Source organism: Ailuropoda melanoleuca, chromosome 4 (assembly GCF_002007445.2).
Source record: "Ailuropoda melanoleuca isolate Jingjing chromosome 4, ASM200744v2, whole genome shotgun sequence".
Lineage (NCBI taxonomy): Eukaryota > Metazoa > Chordata > Mammalia > Carnivora > Ursidae > Ailuropoda > Ailuropoda melanoleuca.
In genome coordinates this window covers 1859979-1885213 of record NC_048221.1, presented here as the reverse complement: position 1 = coordinate 1885213, position 25235 = coordinate 1859979, and the positions used below count along the sequence as shown (strand labels likewise).

Genomic DNA, 25235 nt, shown 5'->3' with positions numbered 1-25235 from the left:
AAAGTAGCCACTGAAAGAGAAGGGGCATCCGTGAAATCGCGTGGCGTGCTTATTAAAAATGCACGTTACTGAGCACCAGCTCTCACTCGTCAGATCTGAACCTCCTGATGTGAAATTTGAAAGCCAGTGATTAGTAAGATTGATTTAACAGACAAGCCAGATTCCAAAGCATAAAAACAAAGAGTACAGCGTCTCCTCAATATCTAGAAAACACCTCCAAAACTCGATCCCACAGTACACCACACAGTGAAACTCAACACATCTCAACGATTCAAGACAGTAGGCACGTTCTCAGACCAGAGCATAATAAAAGCAGAAATGGAATAAAGATGATGGGAATCTACAGAAAGCCCCCAGGAAACATCATACTCTATGGTGAAAGACTGAATGCTTTTCCCTCCGTCTGGAACAAAGTAAGGAGGTCTGTTCTCAACACTCCTGTTCAACACTATACTAAAGGATTGAGCCAGTGCAATCAGACAAGAAAAAGAATTTGTTTTTAAAGAAAGAGAGAAGGGTATTTAAAACGAAGTTTAAAAAAATATATACTCTCTCTCAAAATACTTTTGAGTTGGAGAAATCAAATTGTAAATATTTTTTTTAAGTAGGCTCCACGCCCAACATGGGGCTTGAACTCACGACTCTGAGATTAAGAGTCGCATGCTCTCCTGAGGAGCCAGCCAGACACCTTTGTAAATATTTTCTTAAATATGTGAAAACAAAGCTAAACTGAAGCTCTCCTCTGGTTAAATTCTTCACCTTGGACGCTCCAATGACTCACATCTCAAATTAAATATCAGGTTCAGAAAGGCCCTGAGGTTGGTCCCTCTCGTTAATCTATTACAGCAGCATCCTATTTAAATCCCCCAGAATGCTACCAAAATCGGTAATTATTTAGTTAGCTGTTTAATGTCTATCCTGGCCCCTGACTCCATCATGGGTCTGGCTACATAATGAGCAGGGCTCCCTGAAAAATGAAAATGCAGGGGGGGGGATCATTTGTTCAAAATTATTAAGAATATTAAGATCGATACAACAGAGTATTCAATTGCAGAACCTTTCTGGGACACACACTTGGGTGACTGCATATGTCACAACCCACAAGGCCATCCTGCTTCCACACTACTGGGACATATGTTCAGGGAGAGCAGAGACCTCATCTGTCTTATGCACAGCCACCTGGTACAATGAGTTCAGGTTCTCTACCAATAATTGTTGGAGGGAGCAACGGATCAAGACTGAGAAACAGTGCTCTCGTGACACCCCTACATCAGCTAGTCCTCAGAATGCGATGAAAGCTACCGATGCTGCCCCAGATGACACATTGTGCCCCAGCTCGCATTCTGCATCCAGCTCAAGACTGTTCACAGAGCCCTTCCAGAAACATCCATCAGCCCTAGGGTCTACACGGACCCCAGATGCGGGATCTCTACTTCAGAGAAAGGCGACAACACCGATGCGATCAGGTGCCACTTAGTCGAGAGGAGATCTGACAGGCAACCACCCTCATCAGCTCCAGAGAGAGGGAAAGATTCAGACGAACGTCAGATGGCTCCCAGGGGAGAATTTAGAAAACATGGCTCCCCCACATGCAAATGTGGCACGTGCCTTTCACAGGTTGTTCAAGTTCGAATCTTGACTCTGCCACTTTCTAATCATATGACTTTGGACAAGTTACCTTATTTCTGTTTCCCCTTCTGTCATAGGGATGTGAACAGCTACCATCTGGGAGCTAGAGTGATGCTGGAAATAGAGCAAGCAACCAATAAATGTTGACGTTGATGGTGGTGATACACATCAGAGCTTGCGGTCTCCACTCTGCCAAGGCCACCTCACAGCGGGTACTTTTCCCAGGCCATCGAGGGCTGCTCCACTTCCCACCGTCCCAAGACCTACTGCACTGTATCCTTCCCATCATGGCGCCCACAATCCTCCCCGACTGGTCAAAGAAACTTGATGTCCCTTGGGGTTGTCTGATTTCTACTGATCGCCAATACAAAATGGCAAATAATAAAGAAAATGGCAAATTGTTTGGCAATACCAAACAAAATGGCAAAAGGCAGAAAATCACACATAATCAGATAACTCTGACAAATAAACTCTGTTCATTCCTCCACATCTCTGTCTGGACTTTGTCCATTTATGTACATATTTTGACTTCACTGGATAGAATCACACAAACCATTTTGCACTCTTTATTTTCCACTTTGCACCCAAAGCTTTTTCTGCGTTAGCATACATTCTGCATTGCCATAGCAGGGCACAAAACAAGTTAGGACCTAGCTAAGTGACCAACAGGCGCAGAAGGACTATGCAAAATATTGAAACAGATTACTGAAACAAAAATACTGAATTTTCAAACAAAAGGTTGAAACAGAATACCTTTTGTTCAACAACTAAATTAATGTGACAATTCTTAGCAAAATCCCACTGCATGTTAGTGCTCCACATTGATCAATCTTTTCCAAAAGTGGGGCGCCTGGGTGGCGCAGTCGTTAAGCATCTGCCTTCGGCTCAGGGTGTGATCCCAGCGTTCTGGGATCGAGCCCCACATCAGGCTCCTCTGTTATGAGCCTGCTTCTTCCTCTCCCACTCCCCCTGCTTGTGTTCCCTCTCTCGCTGGCTGTCTCTCTCTCTGTCAAATAAATAAATTAAATCTTAAGAAAAAAAATCTTTTTCAAAAGGACAGGCATTGGGCATAGCTCAACGGCAATTTTCCCCATGAAAAGGTCCCTTCTTAGATCTAGACCTCAGTGCTTTTCTTCAAGAATGTGGCACACGTCTATTTCTTTTCAAATGTTACAGCAGAAGAGCAAACCCTAACCACACTTACATAGTAGAGTGCTAAAAGTTACTTTACAGAGCAGCATGCAATCTCTAAAATCCAATAAGGTGGCTGCTCTGATAGAAAGCTTTCCCACAATCAATTATTTTATAGGTTTTCTGACCAGTGTGAGTTTTCTGATGGGTGATAAGGGATGAGCTCTGGCTGAACGCTTTCCCACATTCATTACAGCTATACGGTTTCTCTCCAGTGTGAGTTCTCTCGTGCCTAACGAGGGAAGACCTCTGGCTGAAGGCTCTTCCACACTGATTACATTCATAGGGGTTCTCACCAGTGTGAGTTCGCTCGTGTTGGTTAAGTGAGGAGCGATCACTGAAGGCCTTTCCACATTCATTACATTCGTAGGGCTTCTCACCAGTATGCGTTCTCTTGTGCAAGATCAGGTAGGAACTCTGGCAGAAGGATTTTCCACAGTCTTTGCATTTATAGGGCTTTTCCCCTGTGTGAATCCTCTGATGCTGGGTAAGAGACGATATCCTGTTGAAGGCTTTCCCACAGTCACTGCACGCATAGGGCTTCTCTCCAGTATGAGTTCTCAAGTGTCGTGTGAGGGTTGAGCTGTGCGTAAAGGCTCTCCCACATTCCTGACATTCATATGGTCTCTCTCCTGTATGTATTCTCTGATGTTCACTCAGGGAATGCCTCCGATTAAACATTTTCCCACAATGGTAACATTCATAGGGTTTCCCCACCGTATTAACTGTGTTGTGTGTTGTAAGAGCCGTACCATGATTAAATGACTCCCCACTTTCTGCATACGTACAAGTTCCAGTTCTTCTGTTTTGAATAAGGGGACTGTTTTGGCTGATGTCTTTTCCATATTCATTCCCTCCACAGGGCTTCTGGTCTGAATATCCCACCTGATGATGCTTTAAGAATGGATCAGCTACCAAACTCCCAATATCAAGATCACAGTCATGGAAATGTTTTCCAATGAAACCTCCTTGTGATAAAGCCAGGTCTGAGCTCATACTACAGGTTTCCCCAAACTCATGCCAGGCAGTGGCTTCCCCTGGAGCAAATGCCTCTACTTGGGTGTGTGCCGCTTGCCTCAAAAGCCCGTGAAAGTCTTTATGGTTCTCCTCAAGTTGACCACAACCCCAGTCTTCTTTGGGGAGCTTTATGATATTCATACCACTGGGCGGTTCCTCCTCTAAAACCACCTTCTTATAAATTGACTCTTGGCTTTTCAGACTAGTCTCCAAATCTGAAATAAATTGAGGGGGGAAGAAAAAAGAAATGTCTAACTTAATAATAGCGGGACAAAAGTACTTCCAACATACACAAGGCACATGTGAATTCATGTTCAAATACAGCACTCAACACAGGGGGAAACAGGAAAAGATCCTAAGGACAAGAAGTGGCCTAAGAGGCTGGATGATGATGAAAAATGTTGTGGGGCGGGAGGCAGGAAGCAAAGGCAGAAGGAATGGCTCTACAAAGGAGGGAGAAGGAGCATGACAGAGAGAAAGAATCACCAAGAAAGCAGAGAGGGAAGGGAGGTAACAAGAAACACGGGTAGAATAATTTCAAGAAAGAAATGGGATATCTCTTCTCTGCACCCATGGCGGGTGGTAGAAGCTAGTGCACAGGGCAAGGCTGCTGGAGATGAACTGACGGTACCTGAGAAAGGTCAACCAAAGACCTCAACTTTCTCCTTACAGAGCTTGGGCCTCTGTGGAGAGATCTCTACCGGCAGTCCCCAGAATACCACCCCCACTCAATGGCTCGTATCTGCCTGACTCTCACCTGAACAGGAGGTTTGGGGAGTTCTTTGTGCCCCCGTCCACATGGCTTCTCCTGGCTCCAAGTGGAAAGGCACCACTGGTAGAAAGAGTGTACACCCAGCCCATGGGGAAGGACTGGAGACCCGAGAGGCTTGTGTTGGGGAAAGTGTGCCATCGTCAATGCCTCTATCAGAACTCTGGTTCTTCAAGGCTCCTGCGAGAGACAAGAGCACACTGGAGTGGTGGCATGCTGACCAAGCTGGAGATTTTATTTTCCTAATTAAAAACCTGCAGATCTTACCGAGAAAGATCTACAGATGGCCAACAAGCATAGGAAAAGATGTTCAACATCAGTAGCCATTGGGGAAATGCAAATCAAAACCACAGTGAGACACCACTTCATACCTGGTAGGATGGGTATGATTTTTTTTTTTTTTAAGCAAAAGCAGAAAATAAGTCTTAGAGAGGATGTGGAGAAACCAGAATCCTTGTGCATGGCTGGAAAAATGGCACTGTGAAAAACAGCTTGGGGGTTCCTTGAAAAGGTAAACACAGAATCACCATCTGACCTAGCAATTCCACTCCTGGGTACGGACCCAAGGGAGCTGAAAGCAGGGAATCGAAGTGCTATTTGCACACTCATGTTCACGGCAGCCAGAGAGTCGAAACAACCCAAGTGTCCATCTATGGATAAACGGATAAATAAAATGTGGTCCATACAAACAATGGAATATTATTTAGCCGTAAAACGTAATGAAATTCCAATACATGCTATGATACATTTGGACCCTGTGGACACTGGGCTCAGCGAGAGCAGCCAGACCCAGAAGGACACATCCCGCAGGACCCCACTCCCAGGAGGTCCCCAGAGGAGTCCCCTCCTCACAGAGAGGAGCTGGGGGAGCCAGGGCTGGGGCAGGGGCAGGGGCTGGGGAGTCCGTGCTTGGTGAGTATAGGGTTTCTCTCTGAGGCGATGAAAAGGTTTTGGAAAAGCTCTGATGGTTGTACAATATTCTGAATGTAATTACTGCCACTGAATTGTATACCTAAAAATTGATTAAGAAGGCAAATTTTATATTAGATGTATCTTACCACAAAAAGTTTTTTAATTATGACTCTGGAGCCCAGAGGACTCAGGGGTGTTCTCTCTAAGGGGCGCCCTCGCGTCTCAACACCAGCTCGGGTAATCACATACCGGGGAAATCTGGCCATTCTCTGCGTTGAAGACACTGGCGCACCACGAGCCCCACAGGGGCAGGAACCACGGCTGCCGGATTCACCCACAACCCCCCCTTGGTAACACGGCTCCTGACGCAGCGTAGACGCTAAGCGCGTGTGAACGCGCGCTGCTGGGCTTACCCAGGGCGGCCAGGTTCGCGCAGGTGTCCCGCATCACCTCTCGGTACAGCCGCCTCTGCGCAGAATCGAGCATCTCCCACTCGTCCCGGGAGAAGTCCACCGCCACGTCCTCGAAGGTCACTAAGTCCTAAAATACCACATCGTTTCTGCTCAAGAACGGCCCCCCACCCGCGTTCACAGGCGGGAGCTCAGAGGGCGGTGGTCCACGTGCAGCCGGTGCGCAGCCCAGAGGTCAGACTCCGCCAGCGCGCAGCGCACGGGCACATCAGGCCCCTTGTTCTCCTTGCTTTTTAGATTATTTATCTAGCTAGCTATCTGGGGGGCGCAGGGGAGGGAGAGAGAGAGCTCGCGCACAAGCAGTGGGAGCAGCAGATGGAGAGGGAGAAGCTATGTGTCAAGTAGGGAGCCCCATGCGGGACTCGATCCCAGAATCCTGGGATCATGACCTGAGCCAAAGGCAGACGCTTCACCCACCGAGCCTCCCAGGTGCCCCAATATTAAAAGTTTCTGTGTTTCTCCCACCCAGAAAAAAGAAGTTAGTACCCAGGGCTGCCACAGAATTGTAGATAAAGTGGGGGCGCCTGGGTGGCTCAGTCGGGCAAGTGTCCAGTTCTTGATTCCGGCTCAGGTCCTGATCTCAGGGTCATGGGAGGCTCCCCGCTCTGCGCAGAGTCTGCTAGAGACTGTCTCCCTCTCCCTCTGCTCCTCCCCCGCTCCCACTCTCCCTCTCTAAGAAATAAAATCTTTTAAAAAATTTTTGATGAAGTAGAAAAAACAGGCTTTTTCCAGGCCAGCAGTGGCTGCTGCCACCTCCCCCAGGCCCCTCACATTCCCGCCATCTTCCCTGGCGGCTCTAGGGTTAACCCTACAGTTGCTGAACTCACTGCAAGGGTTTGAGGCTTTGAGTGAATCTGCCACTAAATAAAAAGGAAAACAATTTTAATGGCTTCAAACCTCGTGGCTATTACATATGGATGTACAATTAAAAATGAGTGTGAAATATACATCATATTTATTAAATAGAATACATTTATATTTAATAATTATAGTAAAATAATAAATATTTATTTTAAAAATTATAATAAATATATGATTATATTATTATCATTCCAAAATGGATCATCTCAATTGGGAAGACTGGGGAAAAGTCTCCATGGGACACAAGTTCTTTGCTTTTTGCTGCCTGGTGAGCAGGTTAAAACGTAAACTCTTTAGGGGCGCCTGGGTGCCACAGCGGTTAAGCGCCTGCCTTCGGCTCAGGGCGTGATCCTGGCGTTATGGGATCGAGCCCCACATCAGGCTCCTCCACTAGGAGCCTGCTTCTTCCTCTCCCACTCCCCCTGCTTGTGTTCCCTCTCTCGCTGGCTGTCTCTGTCTCTGTCAAATAAATAAAACCTTTAAAAAAAAAAAACGTAAACTCTTTAAATACTAAAAACAAGTCTCCATGACTAGTGATTATTATGACTGTATCTATTGGAGAACAACGTGAAGACAGAGATGATCCCCAGATGCAGAAAGGCCACTGAGGTTTTAAAGACGCAGGTCTGAGCCACTAAGGGGCTCATGATCCCGCGTGGCCCGGAGAGACGAGGGCCCTCCAGCCTGACCGCCCGGGTCTGAGTAGCTCCATTGACGTGCACACGAAGACAAGACAAGAAGGACCACGGCCTGGCCCTGTGGCATCTCAGCTTTGCTGCTGCCGAGGGGCAAGCCACTGGCTTTGTTTGGGACCCTGACCTCCCAGGTTCTGGGGCTGGCACGGGCTCCAAGCTGAAACCCCACAGTGTCCCCGGGGGCTATGTCGGCTTCAGGGGGCACCGGGCAGGCCTGAAAGCAGGTGTGCCTGCGATGACCAGGACTTCAATGCGGGGGCCAGAGCAGATCAAAGACCTCTCTCCAGGGGGCCCAACTAGGACAATGTCAGATACTGACTGGATATGTGGGTCACTCACAAATACCCCCAGGACAGGGCTTGTTATCCTAGGGACCGCCTGAACCCGAGCTGTTGGTCAGCTCCGTATTTCTGATGCGGACACTGATCACATTCCCAAAGCTGCGAGTTAGGGGACAGGCACCCTGCCTACCGCTCCCTGCAGATCTGCTGTCCCAGCCAATGGCGGCCTTTGCTCCCCACCTCTCTCCTGACGCTCGTGCCAGAGAAAGCGGCTTCCCATCAAATGCAGCTGTCCGCAGGCTTTAAAAGGCTGATCCAGCCTTAGAATGGAAGGACCCTGACACTGGCCACGACATGGAGGGACCCCGAGGACACCGAGCTCAGCGAGAGCAGCCAGACCCAGAAGGACACATCCCGCAGGACCCCACTCCCAGGAGGTCCCCAGAGGAGTCCCGTCCACACAGACAGAGAGGAGCTGGTGGGAGCCAGGGCTGGGGCAGGGGCTGGGGAGTCCGTGCTCCCTGGGGGCAGAGTCTCCATGCGGGGAGATGGAACGTTCTGGAGACGGAAGGTGGGGGTGGCTGCATGACAGCGTGTCCTTCACGCNCCAAATAAATAAATAAAATCTTAAAAAAAAAAAACAAAGCAAAGAGCTGATAAAGGGTGTAATTCACAATGAAGACCTATCACGAATTATCTACACCAAATAAAAGAAAATAAACCAAAACAACAGAGTAGGAAGCGAAAACAACAGAAAATGCAGAAGGGAAAGTAAGCACAATAGCAGTAGGAAACTGTAACTTAATCCTTTTTAGCTAATTCTCTTTGAATCAATGATCTAAGTACAGTTAAGGACCAGCCGTGGTTCTCAAAGTAGCCACTGAAAGAGAAGGGGCATCCGTGAAATCGCGTGGCGTGCTTATTAAAAATGCACGTTACTGAGCACCAGCTCTCACTCGTCAGATCTGAACCTCCTGATGTGAAATTTGAAAGCCAGTGATTAGTAAGATTGATTTAACAGACAAGCCAGATTCCAAAGCATAAAAACAAAGAGTACAGCGTCTCCTCAATATCTAGAAAACACCTCCAAAACTCGATCCCACAGTACACCACACAGTGAAACTCAACACATCTCAACGATTCAAGACAGTAGGCACGTTCTCAGACCAGAGCATAATAAAAGCAGAAATGGAATAAAGATGATGGGAATCTACAGAAAGCCCCCAGGAAACATCATACTCTATGGTGAAAGACTGAATGCTTTTCCCTCCGTCTGGAACAAAGTAAGGAGGTCTGTTCTCAACACTCCTGTTCAACACTATACTAAAGGATTGAGCCAGTGCAATCAGACAAGAAAAAGAATTTGTTTTTAAAGAAAGAGAGAAGGGTATTTAAAACGAAGTTTAAAAAAATATATACTCTCTCTCAAAATACTTTTGAGTTGGAGAAATCAAATTGTAAATATTTTTTTTAAGTAGGCTCCACGCCCAACATGGGGCTTGAACTCACGACTCTGAGATTAAGAGTCGCATGCTCTCCTGAGGAGCCAGCCAGACACCTTTGTAAATATTTTCTTAAATATGTGAAAACAAAGCTAAACTGAAGCTCTCCTCTGGTTAAATTCTTCACCTTGGACGCTCCAATGACTCACATCTCAAATTAAATATCAGGTTCAGAAAGGCCCTGAGGTTGGTCCCTCTCGTTAATCTATTACAGCAGCATCCTATTTAAATCCCCCAGAATGCTACCAAAATCGGTAATTATTTAGTTAGCTGTTTAATGTCTATCCTGGCCCCTGACTCCATCATGGGTCTGGCTACATAATGAGCAGGGCTCCCTGAAAAATGAAAATGCAGGGGGGGGGATCATTTGTTCAAAATTATTAAGAATATTAAGATCGATACAACAGAGTATTCAATTGCAGAACCTTTCTGGGACACACACTTGGGTGACTGCATATGTCACAACCCACAAGGCCATCCTGCTTCCACACTACTGGGACATATGTTCAGGGAGAGCAGAGACCTCATCTGTCTTATGCACAGCCACCTGGTACAATGAGTTCAGGTTCTCTACCAATAATTGTTGGAGGGAGCAACGGATCAAGACTGAGAAACAGTGCTCTCGTGACATCCCTACATCAGCTAGTCCTCAGAATGCGATGAAAGCTACCGATGCTGCCCCAGATGACACATTGTGCCCCAGCTCGCATTCTGCATCCAGCTCAAGACTGTTCACAGAGCCCTTCCAGAAACATCCATCAGCCCTAGGGTCTACACGGACCCCAGATGCGGGATCTCTACTTCAGAGAAAGGCGACAACACCGATGCGATCAGGTGCCACTTAGTCGAGAGGAGATCTGACAGGCAACCACCCTCATCAGCTCCAGAGAGAGGGAAAGATTCAGACGAACGTCAGATGGCTCCCAGGGGAGAATTTAGAAAACATGGCTCCCCCACATGCAAATGTGGCACGTGCCTTTCACAGGTTGTTCAAGTTCGAATCTTGACTCTGCCACTTTCTAATCATATGACTTTGGACAAGTTACCTTATTTCTGTTTCCCCTTCTGTCATAGGGATGTGAACAGCTACCATCTGGGAGCTAGAGTGATGCTGGAAATAGAGCAAGCAACCAATAAATGTTGACGTTGATGGTGGTGATACACATCAGAGCTTGCGGTCTCCACTCTGCCAAGGCCACCTCACAGCGGGTACTTTTCCCAGGCCATCGAGGGCTGCTCCACTTCCCACCGTCCCAAGACCTACTGCACTGTATCCTTCCCATCATGGCGCCCACAATCCTCCCCGACTGGTCAAAGAAACTTGATGTCCCTTGGGGTTGTCTGATTTCTACTGATCGCCAATACAAAATGGCAAATAATAAAGAAAATGGCAAATTGTTTGGCAATACCAAACAAAATGGCAAAAGGCAGAAAATCACACATAATCAGATAACTCTGACAAATAAACTCTGTTCATTCCTCCACATCTCTGTCTGGACTTTGTCCATTTATGTACATATTTTGACTTCACTGGATAGAATCACACAAACCATTTTGCACTCTTTATTTTCCACTTTGCACCCAAAGCTTTTTCTGCGTTAGCATACATTCTGCATTGCCATAGCAGGGCACAAAACAAGTTAGGACCTAGCTAAGTGACCAACAGGCGCAGAAGGACTATGCAAAATATTGAAACAGATTACTGAAACAAAAATACTGAATTTTCAAACAAAAGGTTGAAACAGAATACCTTTTGTTCAACAACTAAATTAATGTGACAATTCTTAGCAAAATCCCACTGCATGTTAGTGCTCCACATTGATCAATCTTTTCCAAAAGTGGGGCGCCTGGGTGGCGCAGTCGTTAAGCATCTGCCTTCGGCTCAGGGTGTGATCCCAGCGTTCTGGGATCGAGCCCCACATCAGGCTCCTCTGTTATGAGCCTGCTTCTTCCTCTCCCACTCCCCCTGCTTGTGTTCCCTCTCTCGCTGGCTGTCTCTCTCTCTGTCAAATAAATAAATTAAATCTTAAGAAAAAAAATCTTTTTCAAAAGGACAGGCATTGGGCATAGCTCAACGGCAATTTTCCCCATGAAAAGGTCCCTTCTTAGATCTAGACCTCAGTGCTTTTCTTCAAGAATGTGGCACACGTCTATTTCTTTTCAAATGTTACAGCAGAAGAGCAAACCCTAACCACACTTACATAGTAGAGTGCTAAAAGTTACTTTACAGAGCAGCATGCAATCTCTAAAATCCAATAAGGTGGCTGCTCTGATAGAAAGCTTTCCCACAATCAATTATTTTATAGGTTTTCTGACCAGTGTGAGTTTTCTGATGGGTGATAAGGGATGAGCTCTGGCTGAACGCTTTCCCACATTCATTACAGCTATACGGTTTCTCTCCAGTGTGAGTTCTCTCGTGCCTAACGAGGGAAGACCTCTGGCTGAAGGCTCTTCCACACTGATTACATTCATAGGGGTTCTCACCAGTGTGAGTTCGCTCGTGTTGGTTAAGTGAGGAGCGATCACTGAAGGCCTTTCCACATTCATTACATTCGTAGGGCTTCTCACCAGTATGCGTTCTCTTGTGCAAGATCAGGTAGGAACTCTGGCAGAAGGATTTTCCACAGTCTTTGCATTTATAGGGCTTTTCCCCTGTGTGAATCCTCTGATGCTGGGTAAGAGACGATATTCTGTTGAAGGCTTTCCCACAGTCACTGCACGCATAGGGCTTCTCTCCAGTATGAGTTCTCAAGTGTCGTGTGAGGGTTGAGCTGTGCGTAAAGGCTCTCCCACATTCCTGACATTCATATGGTCTCTCTCCTGTATGTATTCTCTGATGTTCACTCAGGGAATGCCTCCGATTAAACATTTTCCCACAATGGTAACATTCATAGGGTTTCCCCACCGTATTAACTGTGTTGTGTGTTGTAAGAGCCGTACCATGATTAAATGACTCCCCACTTTCTGCATACGTACAAGTTCCAGTTCTTCTGTTTTGAATAAGGGGACTGTTTTGGCTGATGTCTTTTCCATATTCATTCCCTCCACAGGGCTTCTGGTCTGAATATCCCACCTGATGATGCTTTAAGAATGGATCAGCTACCAAACTCCCAATATCAAGATCACAGTCATGGAAATGTTTTCCAATGAAACCTCCTTGTGATAAAGCCAGGTCTGAGCTCATACTACAGGTTTCCCCAAACTCATGCCAGGCAGTGGCTTCCCCTGGAGCAAATGCCTCTACTTGGGTGTGTGCCGCTTGCCTCAAAAGCCTGTGAAAGTCTTTATGGTTCTCCTCAAGTTGACCACAACCCCAGTCTTCTTTGGGGAGCTTTATGATATTCATACCACTGGGCGGTTCCTCCTCTAAAACCACCTTCTTATAAATTGACTCTTGGCTTTTCAGACTAGTCTCCAAATCTGAAATAAATTGAGGGGGGAAGAAAAAAGAAATGTCTAACTTAATAATAGCGGGACAAAAGTACTTCCAACATACACAAGGCACATGTGAATTCATGTTCAAATACAGCACTCAACACAGGGGGAAACAGGAAAAGATCCTAAGGACAAGAAGTGGCCTAAGAGGCTGGATGATGATGAAAAATGTTGTGGGGCGGGAGGCAGGAAGCAAAGGCAGAAGGAATGGCTCTACAAAGGAGGGAGAAGGAGCATGACAGAGAGAAAGAATCACCAAGAAAGCAGAGAGGGAAGGGAGGTAACAAGAAACACGGGTAGAATAATTTCAAGAAAGAAATGGGATATCTCTTCTCTGCACCCATGGCGGGTGGTAGAAGCTAGTGCACAGGGCAAGGCTGCTGGAGATGAACTGACGGTACCTGAGAAAGGTCAACCAAAGACCTCAACTTTCTCCTTACAGAGCTTGGGCCTCTGTGGAGAGATCTCTACCGGCAGTCCCCAGAATACCACCCCCACTCAATGGCTCGTATCTGCCTGACTCTCACCTGAACAGGAGGTTTGGGGAGTTCTTTGTGCCCCCGTCCACATGGCTTCTCCTGGCTCCAAGTGGAAAGGCACCACTGGTAGAAAGAGTGTACACCCAGCCCATGGGGAAGGACTGGAGACCCGAGAGGCTTGTGTTGGGGAAAGTGTGCCATCGTCAATGCCTCTATCAGAACTCTGGTTCTTCAAGGCTCCTGCGAGAGACAAGAGCACACTGGAGTGGTGGCATGCTGACCAAGCTGGAGATTTTATTTTCCTAATTAAAAACCTGCAGATCTTACCGAGAAAGATCTACAGATGGCCAACAAGCATAGGAAAAGATGTTCAACATCAGTAGCCATTGGGGAAATGCAAATCAAAACCACAGTGAGACACCACTTCATACCTGGTAGGATGGGTATGATTTTTTTTTTTTTTAAGCAAAAGCAGAAAATAAGTCTTAGAGAGGATGTGGAGAAACCAGAATCCTTGTGCATGGCTGGAAAAATGGCACTGTGAAAAACAGCTTGGGGGTTCCTTGAAAAGGTAAACACAGAATCACCATCTGACCTAGCAATTCCACTCCTGGGTACGGACCCAAGGGAGCTGAAAGCAGGGAATCGAAGTGCTATTTGCACACTCATGTTCACGGCAGCCAGAGAGTCGAAACAACCCAAGTGTCCATCTATGGATAAACGGATAAATAAAATGTGGTCCATACAAACAATGGAATATTATTTAGCCGTAAAACGTAATGAAATTCCAATACATGCTATGATACATTTGGACCCTGTGGACACTGGGCTCAGCGAGAGCAGCCAGACCCAGAAGGACACATCCCGCAGGACCCCACTCCCAGGAGGTCCCCAGAGGAGTCCCCTCCTCACAGAGAGGAGCTGGGGGAGCCAGGGCTGGGGCAGGGGCAGGGGCTGGGGAGTCCGTGCTTGGTGAGTATAGGGTTTCTCTCTGAGGCGATGAAAAGGTTTTGGAAAAGCTCTGATGGTTGTACAATATTCTGAATGTAATTACTGCCACTGAATTGTATACCTAAAAATTGATTAAGAAGGCAAATTTTATATTAGATGTATCTTACCACAAAAAGTTTTTTAATTATGACTCTGGAGCCCAGAGGACTCAGGGGTGTTCTCTCTAAGGGGCGCCCTCGCGTCTCAACACCAGCTCGGGTAATCACATACCGGGGAAATCTGGCCATTCTCTGCGTTGAAGACACCGGCGCACCACGAGCCCCACAGGGGCAGGAACCACGGCTGCCGGATTCACCCACAACCCCCCCTTGGTAACACGGCTCCTGACGCAGCGTAGACGCTAAGCGCGTGTGAACGCGCGCTGCTGGGCTTACCCAGGGCGGCCAGGTTCGCGCAGGTGTCCCGCATCACCTCTCGGTACAGCCGCCTCTGCGCAGAATCGAGCATCTCCCACTCGTCCCGGGAGAAGTCCACCGCCACGTCCTCGAAGGTCACTAAGTCCTAAAATACCACATCGTTTCTGCTCAAGAACGGCCCCCCACCCGCGTTCACAGGCGGGAGCTCAGAGGGCGGTGGTCCACGTGCAGCCGGTGCGCAGCCCAGAGGTCAGACTCCGCCAGCGCGCAGCGCACGGGCACATCAGGCCCCTTGTTCTCCTTGCTTTTTAGATTATTTATCTAGCTAGCTATCTGGGGGGCGCAGGGGAGGGAGAGAGAGAGCTCGCGCACAAGCAGTGGGAGCAGCAGATGGAGAGGGAGAAGCTATGTGTCAAGTAGGGAGCCCCATGCGGGACTCGATCCCAGAATCCTGGGATCATGACCTGAGCCAAAGGCAGACGCTTCACCCACCGAGCCTCCCAGGTGCCCCAATATTAAAAGTTTCTGTGTTTCTCCCACCCAGAAAAAAGAAGTTAGTACCCAGGGCTGCCACAGAATTGTAGATAAAGTGGGGGCGCCTGGGTGGCTCAGTCGGGCAAGTGTCCAGTTCTTGATTCCGGCTCAGGTCCTGATCTCAGGGTCATGGGAGGCTCCCCGCTCTGCGCAGAGTCTGCTAGAGACTGTCTCCCTCTCCCTCTGCTCCTCCCCCGCTCCCACTCTCCCTCTCTAAGAAATAAAATCTTTTAAAAAATTTTTGATGAAGTAGAAAAAACAGGCTTTTTCCAGGCCAGCAGTGGCTGCTGCCACCTCCCCCAGGCCCCTCACATTCCCGCCATCTTCCCTGGCGGCTCTAGGGTTAACCCTACAGTTGCTGAACTCACTGCAAGGGTTTGAGGCTTTGAGTGAATCTGCCACTAAATAAAAAGGAAAACAATTTTAATGGCTTCAAACCTCGTGGCTATTACATATGGATGTACAATTAAAAATGAGTGTGAAATATACATCATATTTATTAAATAGAATACATTTATATTTAATAATTATAGTAAAATAATAAATATTTATTTTAAAAATTATAATAAATATATGATTATATTATTATCATTCCAAAATGGATCATCTCAATTGGGAAGACTGGGGAAAAGTCTCCATGGGACACAAGTTCTTTGCTTTTTGCTGCCTGGTGAGCAGGTTAAAACGTAAACTCTTTAGGGGCGCCTGGGTGCCACAGCGGTTAAGCGCCTGCCTTCGGCTCAGGGCGTGATCCTGGCGTTATGGGATCGAGCCCCACATCAGGCTCCTCCACTAGGAGCCTGCTTCTTCCTCTCCCACTCCCCCTGCTTGTGTTCCCTCTCTCGCTGGCTGTCTCTGTCTCTGTCAAATAAATAAAACCTTTAAAAAAAAAAAACGTAAACTCTTTAAATACTAAAAACAAGTCTCCATGACTAGTGATTATTATGACTGTATCTATTGGAGAACAACGTGAAGACAGAGATGATCCCCAGATGCAGAAAGGCCACTGAGGTTTTAAAGATGCAGGTCTGAGCCACTAAGGGGCTCATGATCCCGCGTGGCCCGGAGAGACGAGGGCCCTCCAGCCTGACCGCCCGGGTCTGAGTAGCTCCATTGACGTGCACACGAAGACAAGACAAGAAGGACCACGGCCTGGCCCTGTGGCATCTCAGCTTTGCTGCTGCCGAGGGGCAAGCCACTGGCTTTGTTTGGGACCCTGACCTCCCAGGTTCTGGGGCTGGCACGGGCTCCAAGCTGAAACCCCACAGTGTCCCCGGGGGCTATGTCGGCTTCAGGGGGCACCGGGCAGGCCTGAAAGCAGGTGTGCCTGCGATGACCAGGACTTCAATGCGGGGGCCAGAGCAGATCAAAGACCTCTCTCCAGGGGGCCCAACTAGGACAATGTCAGATACTGACTGGATATGTGGGTCACTCACAAATACCCCCAGGACAGGGCTTGTTATCCTAGGGACCGCCTGAACCCGAGCTGTTGGTCAGCTCCGTATTTCTGATGCGGACACTGATCACATTCCCAAAGCTGCGAGTTAGGGGACAGGCACCCTGCCTACCGCTCCCTGCAGATCTGCTGTCCCAGCCAATGGCGGCCTTTGCTCCCCACCTCTCTCCTGACGCTCGTGCCAGAGAAAGCGGCTTCCCATCAAATGCAGCTGTCCGCAGGCTTTAAAAGGCTGATCCAGCCTTAGAATGGAAGGACCCTGACACTGGCCACGACATGGAGGGACCCCGAGGACACCGAGCTCAGCGAGAGCAGCCAGACCCAGAAGGACACATCCCGCAGGACCCCACTCCCAGGAGGTCCCCAGAGGAGTCCCGTCCACACAGACAGAGAGGAGCTGGTGGGAGCCAGGGCTGGGGCAGGGGCTGGGGAGTCCGTGCTCCCTGGGGGCAGAGTCTCCATGCGGGGAGATGGAACGTTCTGGAGACGGAAGGTGGGGGTGGCTGCATGACAGCGTGTCCTTCACGCTGCTGAGCTGTGCACTTAGAGATGGTTAAGATGGTGAATTTCATGTTGTGTGCATTTTACTACAATTTTTAAAATTATTTTTAGGGGCCCCTGGGTGGCACAGCGGTTAAGCGTCTGCCTTCGGCTCAGGGCGTGATCTTGGCATTATGGGATCGAGCCCCACATCAGGCTCCTCTGCTATGAGCCTGCTTCTTCCTCTCCCACTCCCCCTGCTGTGTTCCCTCTCTCGCTGGCTGTCTCTGTCTCTGTCAAATAAATAAATGAAATCTTTAAAAAAAAATAAATAAAAAATAAAATTATTTTTAAGTAAGGAGGATGGTGCCGATCTTCCCGCCCCGGGGGGAAGTGCGGGATCTTCAGGCCACAAAGTGGCACTCCCAGCCACGGAAGGAAGCACAGCTCTCATGGGGAGAGAGGTGCTGAGTCCAGTGTATGCCTGTCCTTACCCTTCCAGGAAGCAAGGGTACTGGACCCAGTTGCTCATGGACAGTGCTCCCTCGCTTCCCACATTAGTCTGGGAGGAGGGCTTCCCCTGGACACGCTGCACATCTCCAGGACAGGAGGAAGTCCCCACTCACCTGGGGCCAGGGGGGCGGGTACCCAGCAGCCATCCTCTTCTCTTGGGAAAGCAGCTTCCAGGGCAGGCAGAGCTGCAGGAGGAGAAGGGACCGTGAAGCCCAGGCCCAGGCCTGTCCCCAGTCCCCAAATCCTGGACCCAGAGACCTCTGCAACCAATCCAGGTGTCCCCCCAACACCGTGTGTGGTCAACGGAAGCCAGGACAGAGGCCATGGGCCTCCAATGGCTCCATAACCCAGGATGGAGAGACTGAGGGTCTTGGAAGTGTATGAAATGCACCCATCCCATTGCAAAGCCATCTGGTGCGAGTGTCCTGGGGCCACTGAAACAGACGACCACACGCTGGGAGGCTTAAGAACACGGAGACTCATTCTCTCACACTGAAGCTGGATCAAGGTCTCAGGGCCGTGCCCCCTCCAGTGGCTCCAGCAGAAGGTCCTTCTTGACTCTCCCAGGTTCTGGGCACTCCCGCTGCCCCCAGGCTCGTGGCCACGTCCCTCCAGTCTCTGCCTCCATGGTCACGTGGCTGTCTTCCGATTCTGAGTCTCTCTTCTTAGGACACCCAGTCGTTGGATCAGGCCCACCCACGCCAGTATGACCTCACCTTCACTAACGACATTCGCAAGCGTCCGATTTCCAAACAGGCTCATGTTCTAAGGTTCCGGGTGGGCAAGAACTTTGTGGCGAACACCGTTCAACCTAGTAGGACCACCCAGGCTCGAACTCTGGAAGGCTCAGCTCAGACACCGCAGGCGCCCCCCACCCCAGGCCTCAGATTCATGTCTGCCTTCCCACAGCCTGCCCAGCTCCCTGGGCTCGCTCCCTGACTCAACTTTAGTTGGGCCACTCTGAGCCCTCCTTGCAACCAGGCCTTGACCTCTGGGCTTCTGAGTTAAGTTCTGTTTTAGCAAGAGCCCCTGCCCTGTGTCTGACCCCCCAGGAGAGCTGGCCGGTCTCCCCATCCCCCAGCCCAGTGGCGTGGGAAACCCCCCCACCCACCTGCAGCAGTAATCCCATCAGCTCTGTTTATCAGAGGCCCCCCGGGATGTGTCCTCTAGGCAGTACCCATCCACGGACCCCCTCCTGCTCCCTTGCCACAAACCCACAAACCACAAACTTGTCCTCACTGCATCAGGGATGGAGCCTGGCTCCACCCGGGGTCCCTCCCCACTGCCACAGGGCGTAAACAGACTGTTTCCAGCGCACGCGCTAACGAGTGTCTGCCTCCAGCCCTCAGTGCCAGCAGCCTGAAGCAGTCCTGCTTTGTCCCCACTCACCACCGGGGAGCTACCTGCCCGCCCTGGGTGATGTCACAGATGTGAGGTCTTTGTAAATGGCAAATTCTCACGCAGACTCACGAGGAATGAATGGGGGCCATTTACTGGACACTTGTGATGGGCTCGATCTGGATTCCTGGGTGAAAACTTCAAAAAATCACCCCCCCCATTAATAGAAAATCACCACGAGGACACCCCAGTAACCATCTGCGCAGACAAGACCGGGTGACGGACAAGCTTCGTTACCAGGGAGACAAGGAGGGGGGACACTGGCTCAGCCTAAAGGTCTTGCGTCCAAAGTATTTGTTAATTACCATCCTGGTTTCAACAGTCTGGAAATCCTTCCAAGCTTCTCCTCCAGAAGGTGGAGCCTCGCCTCCTCCGACCCCGCTTTCCATGTGGGCTGACTCAGTGATGTGCTTCCAGCAAATGCTACAGGTCAAGGGAGACGTGGTACCCTTACTACTGGAGACACCTGTCAGACCCTACCCGAGCCAGGGGATCAAGGCCGGAGTCACCAGCGACACAGAGCGGACATCAGGCATCCCCCTGACGTGACATGACACTGCTGGGGTATCTTCCCCCCAAACCATAACCGCAGTGTGATCGTGAGAAAGCATCAGACGCACTCAACCCACAGGACCTTCTACAAACACCGGACAGCGCTCTTCAAAAGCGTCAAGGTCATGAAAGGCAAGGAAAGGGCAGGAAACGGGCACAGACTGGAGGAGCCCAAGAAGACAAGGCGAGGTGACAAAAGGTCCTGTGGGACCCGGATGGGGTTCCCGGGCCAGAAGGAAGATGGTAGTGGGAAATCTGGGGAAATCTGAATAAAGTCTGCTGTCTAGTTAACAGAACAGAACCAGTGTTAATCTCTTGGTTGGCTGAACACTGCACATGAGATTTACCCTCGGGACACGCTTTAGTGCAGGACACGCTACTGCCGACTCATCTTGCTGAACTGAGACCTGATGCCGCCCGCCCCTCCCGTCCGCTCCGGGTTGCGACCTGGTTGGGACCAAGGCTCCACAGTGAGCTGTCGATGACGAGGGAAGCGTTCCCGGGAAGGGGTATGGCGGTGTTACCCCTGGGGTACTGCAAATCGGTTCTTGGGGTGGGAGGTAAAAAAAAGAGNTCCGGGTTGCGACCTGGTTGGGACCAAGGCTCCACAGTGAGCTGTCGATGACGAGGGAAGCGTTCCTGGGAAGGGGTATGGCGGTGTTACCCCTGGGGTACTGCAAATCGGTTCTTGGGGTGGGAGGTAAAAAAAAGAGTTCTTTTTCTGTACAAAGCACAGACACATCGTCAGTACAGGGGCGGACACGCGCGCACCTCCTCTTACCGTGCTTCACACGTTCGCACTGTTTGGTATCGAAGGTCTGCGACAGCCCTGTGTCCCCCAAGTCTCCGGGCTGTTCAGCCCACGGCACGTGCTCTCCTCGTGTCTCTGTGCCACGGGCGCGATCTCATGAACTCGTTATTACTGTAGGTGTTCTGGAGATCTGTGATCAGTGCTATGACTCGCGGAAAGCTCAGATGATGGTCAGCATTTACTACCAATAAGGTATTTTTAAATTAAGACACGTACTAGATTTTTAGATATCACACTATTGCACACCTAATGGACTCCAGGATAGTGTAAATATAACTTTTATACGCACTGGGAAAGCAAACAATGCGCGCGACTCGCTTTGTTGTGGGCGGTCCGGAACCGAACCTGCAATGTCCCCAGTGTAAGTCTGCATACATACATCTTGTTACGGGCTAAACGGTGTCCCCTCCAAATTCATGCCTTCAAGTCCCAACCCCGGGACCTCAGAAGGTGACTGTTTTTCAAGACAGGGCCTTTAAAGAGGTAATTAAGTCAAAATGAGGTCATTAGGAATGGGCCCTGATCCCATAAAACCGGTGTCTTATAAGAAGAGAGGATTGGGGTGCGCCTGGGTGGCTCAGTCGGTGAAGCATCTGCCTTCAGCTCAGGTCATGATCGCAGGGTCCTGGGATCGAGTCCCGCATCAGGCTCCCTGCTCGGCAGGCTATCTGCTTCTCCCTCTCCCTCTGCCCCTCCCCCTGCTTGTGCTCTCTCTCCCTCTCAAAATGAATAAATAAAATCTTAAAAAAAAAAAAAGATGAAGAGAGGATTGGGACACAGACAGCCACAGAGAAGACCACATGAGGGTGTGGGGAGAAGACGGCTGTCTAACGCCAAAGAGAGAGGCTTCAGGATGACATCAGCCCTGTTGACACCTTGCTCACAGGCCTCCAGCGCCAGGACTGGGAGAGAACCGAGCTCTGTGGTGTGAGCCGCCCAGTCCATGGGGCTTTGGTATGGCAGCCCCGCACACTAATGCACTTGTGGTATTAAATCTTCACAGGGGGCTGGTCAGTACCAATGTGCTGGCTCTGATCACTGCTGTGAGAGATGTCACTGGGGGAAGCTGGGTGATGGGTACAGGGGCTGCGCCCTGATTCTGCAACATCTTATGAGACTATAATTAATTCACAACTAAACATTTAAAAAAAAATAGTAGCCTCACCACAGAAAGAATTTCATAGGGAAAGGCGACTGGGACACAAGAATCCTCACAAGATTCCTTGGGGCGAGGGTGAACGAAGCAGCCGGGCTGAGAGCGTGCACGTGGGGGAGCTGGGGGAAGGCACGGGGGGCCTGTGTGCCATCTGCTCGCCTCTGTAGACCGCAGATCCCTTCAAAATAAAGAGCTCGCCATGAACAGACACCTCTCCCAAGGTGATGCTCAGAGGACCCAGCAGCACATGGAAAGACACTCAAGGTCACGAGTCATTGGGGAAATACAGATCAAACCCACAGTGAGGTGGCACCTCACCCCCCAGGATGCCTAGCATCAGAGAGGCAGGAACTGGGGTTGGGGAGGACGGGGAGAAATGGAACCCCTTGGGCCCCCCTGGTGGGCACGGACAATGGAGCCGCTGCCGTGGAAGACAGTCTGGAGGTTCCTCAAATGGTTAAACACAGCTAACATGGGACCCAGCGACTCCACTCCTGCTCTCTGCCCAAGAGAAACGAAAACACACGTCCACACAAACACCTGTTCCCCACCGTTCATGGCAGCGTGACTCACTCACCCAAGGGTGGAAGCACCCAAAGGTCCGTCAACGGATGAACGGGTAACCACGATGCATGTGCTATGTGTACGGACCCTGAGGCCATGACGCTCAGGGAGGGAACCAGACACAGAAGGCCCCACGACGTGTGAGTCCACGTGTGTTACAGGTCCAGAACAGGCTCCTCCACGGACGGGAAGTAGGTTCGTTCTGGCCAGGGGCCAGAGAATAGGGCTGGGAGGTAACGGCTCACAGGGACAGGGTTTCTTGGGGGATGATGAAGTGTCCCAGAATTAGACAGACATGGTGACTGCCCAACTCTGTGCACAGACTGTAAATCACTGGACTGCATACCCTAAATGAACGCACTGTATGGTACGTGGATTCTAGCAAAGAAAATTATTACCAAAAAAATACTAACAAATCTGAAAAAAAAAACCTGTCAACAGTCAAACATATATAACTGTGTATATATAACACACACACGGAACATATGGCAAGATGGCCAAAAGCTGGCAAGGATACACAGCAAACGGTATCATGGCTAACTCCAGGAAGGACTGGTAACTGTTTAAATTCTCAAGGAAGGCAGGATCTGTGATGCCCACTTCTTTCACAAACCATTCATGAAGTAAACTGAGATAACCTAGAAGAAAAGCTTGAAGAGCGAAGCGGGGAGCCAGAGAGGATGTGCTGCAGAATTCACCGGAGAGCTGGCTCCGACCCACTGGGCACGTGTGGTCTCAGCCATGCAGGGCAGAGGGCTGGGGCATCAGCTGTGTCTCTAGAAGGACGCCCGCGCTCCACCCTGAGCAAGCACCTGCTGGTGAGAACACGGCCCGGGGCTACGTCAGGTCCTCCACAAGATACGTTCAAGGCCCCACCCTCCGGTACCCATGACGTGACCTTCTTTGCAAACAGGAAATGTGCAGATGTGACTAAGTCATCCTGGAGGCGAGTGGGCCCTGATGCACGATGACGGATGGTGTCCTTAAAAGAGACACGGACACGCAGAGAGAAGGCCATGTGGCAGTGGACGCAGAGACGAGTGACACAGCTTCGAGCCAAGGAACACCAAGTGTTGAGAGGACCGTCAGAAGCTGGAAGAGGCAGGGAGCATCCTGTCCTGGAGCCTTTGGAGGGAGCCGCTGACCCCTGACTCTGGACTTGCGGCCTCCAGCATGTGAGAGAGGAGGTTTCTGTTGTGCTAGCCGCGCCGGCTGTGGTGCTTTGCTCCCGCCGCCCCAGGACACTCACAAACACCAGAGGCAGACAGTGAGGCAGGGCTCCTGGTCCTCGCCTTGGCCTTGTTCCCCCGGAGCTTCACGAGGGGGACAGAACGCATCTACCACCCCATCCCCCACACAGCATGCGGTTCTGTCTTTGCTCTTGGGACTTTAACTGCAGCGCATGGCAATGGGTCCAGGTCCCCCAGCCCCTTCCCAGCTCTTCCAGACCAATTCTCTGCCACCCTCTCACTGTTCTGAGACCCTCCTACCTTGTGGTGCATGTCAATGGTCCCTTTTGCCCCCTCCTTCACCCAGGCTTGTGGCACATGGCTCAGGATTTTCCCTCTCAATGTTCAAACCACAGAAACTCATCCCTTCTCCACAGGAAAGGCCAGATGAGGCCCAATGAGGACTTCCTTGCAAGGACAATGAAATGCACCCCGAGGAAGGGGAGAGACTGGAGGGCTTGGCGCTGGAACACTGGCAGAACGCTCTGCTGCTTCCCCCTTCCCTGGTGGGTGTGTCTGGGCATAAATGGAGTGGACCCTTGATCCCGCTAGAATCACAACGCTACAGGGTAAGTCAGGGTCCCCCCCCAGCACTGAGAACGCTGGGGCGGGTCCTCCTCTGGGGGGCTGCTCTGGGCACTGTGAGGAGCTGAACAGCATCCGTGGCCGCACCTACTGCATGCCACGAACTCCCTCAGTGGGACAACCACAAATGTTCCCAGCTATCACCCAGGGTCCCCTAGGGACAGTCACGCCCAAATGAGAGCCCCTGGTTTCGGGGATTCCACTGCCCGAAGAGACTCCGGGTGCCATGATGACCTGCCCTCCTGAGGCCCTAGGATGGTGCACACAATTACATACATAGCCTGAGGGGAGTGGGGCTGGGGAGGTGGGGACAAGATGCTGGGGGCGGGTCTCTGGTTCGTACTGTCTGACCCTTCGGGACTTTATTCTGCTATCTAGTGAGCAGGGATCTGACTCAAGTGTTTTTCCGAATAATTAACAGGGTCTCTCCCCGCTGGGCGCTGTGGATACGAGGGCGGGGTCATTCTCTGGGGCGGGGCCCTCCGGGCGCTGTGGGGGTCTGAGCAGCATCCCCGGCCCCACCCCCTGGGTGCCAGGAGCTCCCTTCCCCCGGCATGACAACCACCAATGTCCCCAGACACTCCCCAAGGGGACGGGGACAGGCAGAACCGCCCCGGGGGAGACCGCTGGCTGGCCCAAGGAAGTCCGGGAGTTCCAACCCCCCTCTGCCTTCAAGAGCAAACAGGTTCGTTCCATTTCCCTTCCAAGTCTCGCCTAGGGGAGCTGTCGTCCCCTCCGAGCAGCGCGCGCCCCCGGGGGTCTCACACGGGGACTCCGTGCAAGGAAGGGTCGGACTCTGCCGTTCTGAGAGCTGGGCTGCCTTTCCGACTGTCCCGTGCCGCCTCCACGGGAACGCCGCGGCTCCGTCCCCGCCGGGACCCCCGCCCGGACCCCGCACACCTGGCGTCGGGCGCGGCCCGCCAAGAAGGCGCGGCTGCATGGCCCCAGGACGGGCGCAGGTGCCACCGGGAGCGCAGCGCTCGGGCGCCACCGACTCCCACCCCGGCCCGCCCAGCGGACGCGGTCCCCGCGCCGGTCCCGGACCCCTTCTCCCTCGGGTCGGGTTAACTCACGCTGAGCCGCCGCCACCGCCGCCCCCGCACGCGCGCCCAGGACGGACTCGCCAGTGCGCCTGCGCACCACGCGGCCGCGAACTACAAGTCCCAGGAGCCGCGGGCGTGGCGCTGGGTCTCCCGTCTCTCTGGGGGCAGGGAGTCGAGTCACTGCGCCCTCTGCAGGCGGGCGGTGTCTCCGCAGGACTGAGAAGCTTCCTGCCGAGTGCTCCCAGTGCTTGGCCTGTCCCTAATGCCTGAGATATAAAGATTTGCCTATTTATTAACAAGTTATGT

General features: G+C 50.9%; 2 protein-coding genes across 3 annotated transcripts; both read right to left on the bottom strand.

Moving 5' to 3' along the window:
• Positions 1 to 672: 672 nt before the first annotated feature.
• Positions 673 to 10943, bottom strand: ZNF554 (zinc finger protein 554). The gene is made up of 4 exons (XM_034660008.1): positions 10935 to 10943; positions 5932 to 6058; positions 4595 to 4786; positions 673 to 4052 (listed from the first exon to the last, which is right to left on the bottom strand). Exons 1-4 carry the CDS (start codon positions 10941 to 10943, stop codon positions 2878 to 2880), a joined length of 1503 nt encoding a protein of 500 aa, XP_034515899.1. The 3' UTR covers positions 673 to 2877.
• On the bottom strand, positions 9368 to 25004 carry LOC100471948 (zinc finger protein 554). 2 transcript variants are annotated; one of them, XM_011230265.3, is made up of 5 exons: positions 24960 to 25004; positions 17705 to 17776; positions 14627 to 14753; positions 13290 to 13481; positions 9368 to 12747 (listed from the first exon to the last, which is right to left on the bottom strand). In XM_011230265.3, the coding sequence occupies exons 2-5, from the start codon at positions 17735 to 17737 to the stop codon at positions 11573 to 11575; spliced, it is 1527 nt and encodes a 508-aa protein (XP_011228567.2). In that variant the 5' UTR covers positions 17738 to 17776; positions 24960 to 25004; the 3' UTR covers positions 9368 to 11572. The 2 variants fall into 2 exon arrangements, with proteins under 2 accessions (XP_011228567.2, XP_034513347.1); XM_034657456.1 differs by lacking the exon at positions 24960 to 25004 and adding an exon at positions 24787 to 24949.
• Positions 25005 to 25235: the final 231 nt, after the last annotated feature.

Coding starts and splice junctions, on each gene's coding strand:
- LOC100471948 (XM_011230265.3), bottom strand. CDS start 17,737: ATGGCTGCTGGGTACCCGCCCCCCTGGCCCCAG. Junction 13,482..14,626: donor CGCGAACCTGGCCGCCCTGG/GTAAGCCCAGCA, acceptor TGTCTCTCGCAG/GAGCCTTGAAGAACCAGAGT. Junction 12,748..13,289: donor TCCCCAAACCTCCTGTTCAG/GTGAGAGTCAGG, acceptor AATTTATTTCAG/ATTTGGAGACTAGTCTGAAA.
- ZNF554 (XM_034660008.1), bottom strand. Junction 4,787..5,931: donor CGCGAACCTGGCCGCCCTGG/GTAAGCCCAGCA, acceptor TGTCTCTCGCAG/GAGCCTTGAAGAACCAGAGT. Junction 4,053..4,594: donor TCCCCAAACCTCCTGTTCAG/GTGAGAGTCAGG, acceptor AATTTATTTCAG/ATTTGGAGACTAGTCTGAAA.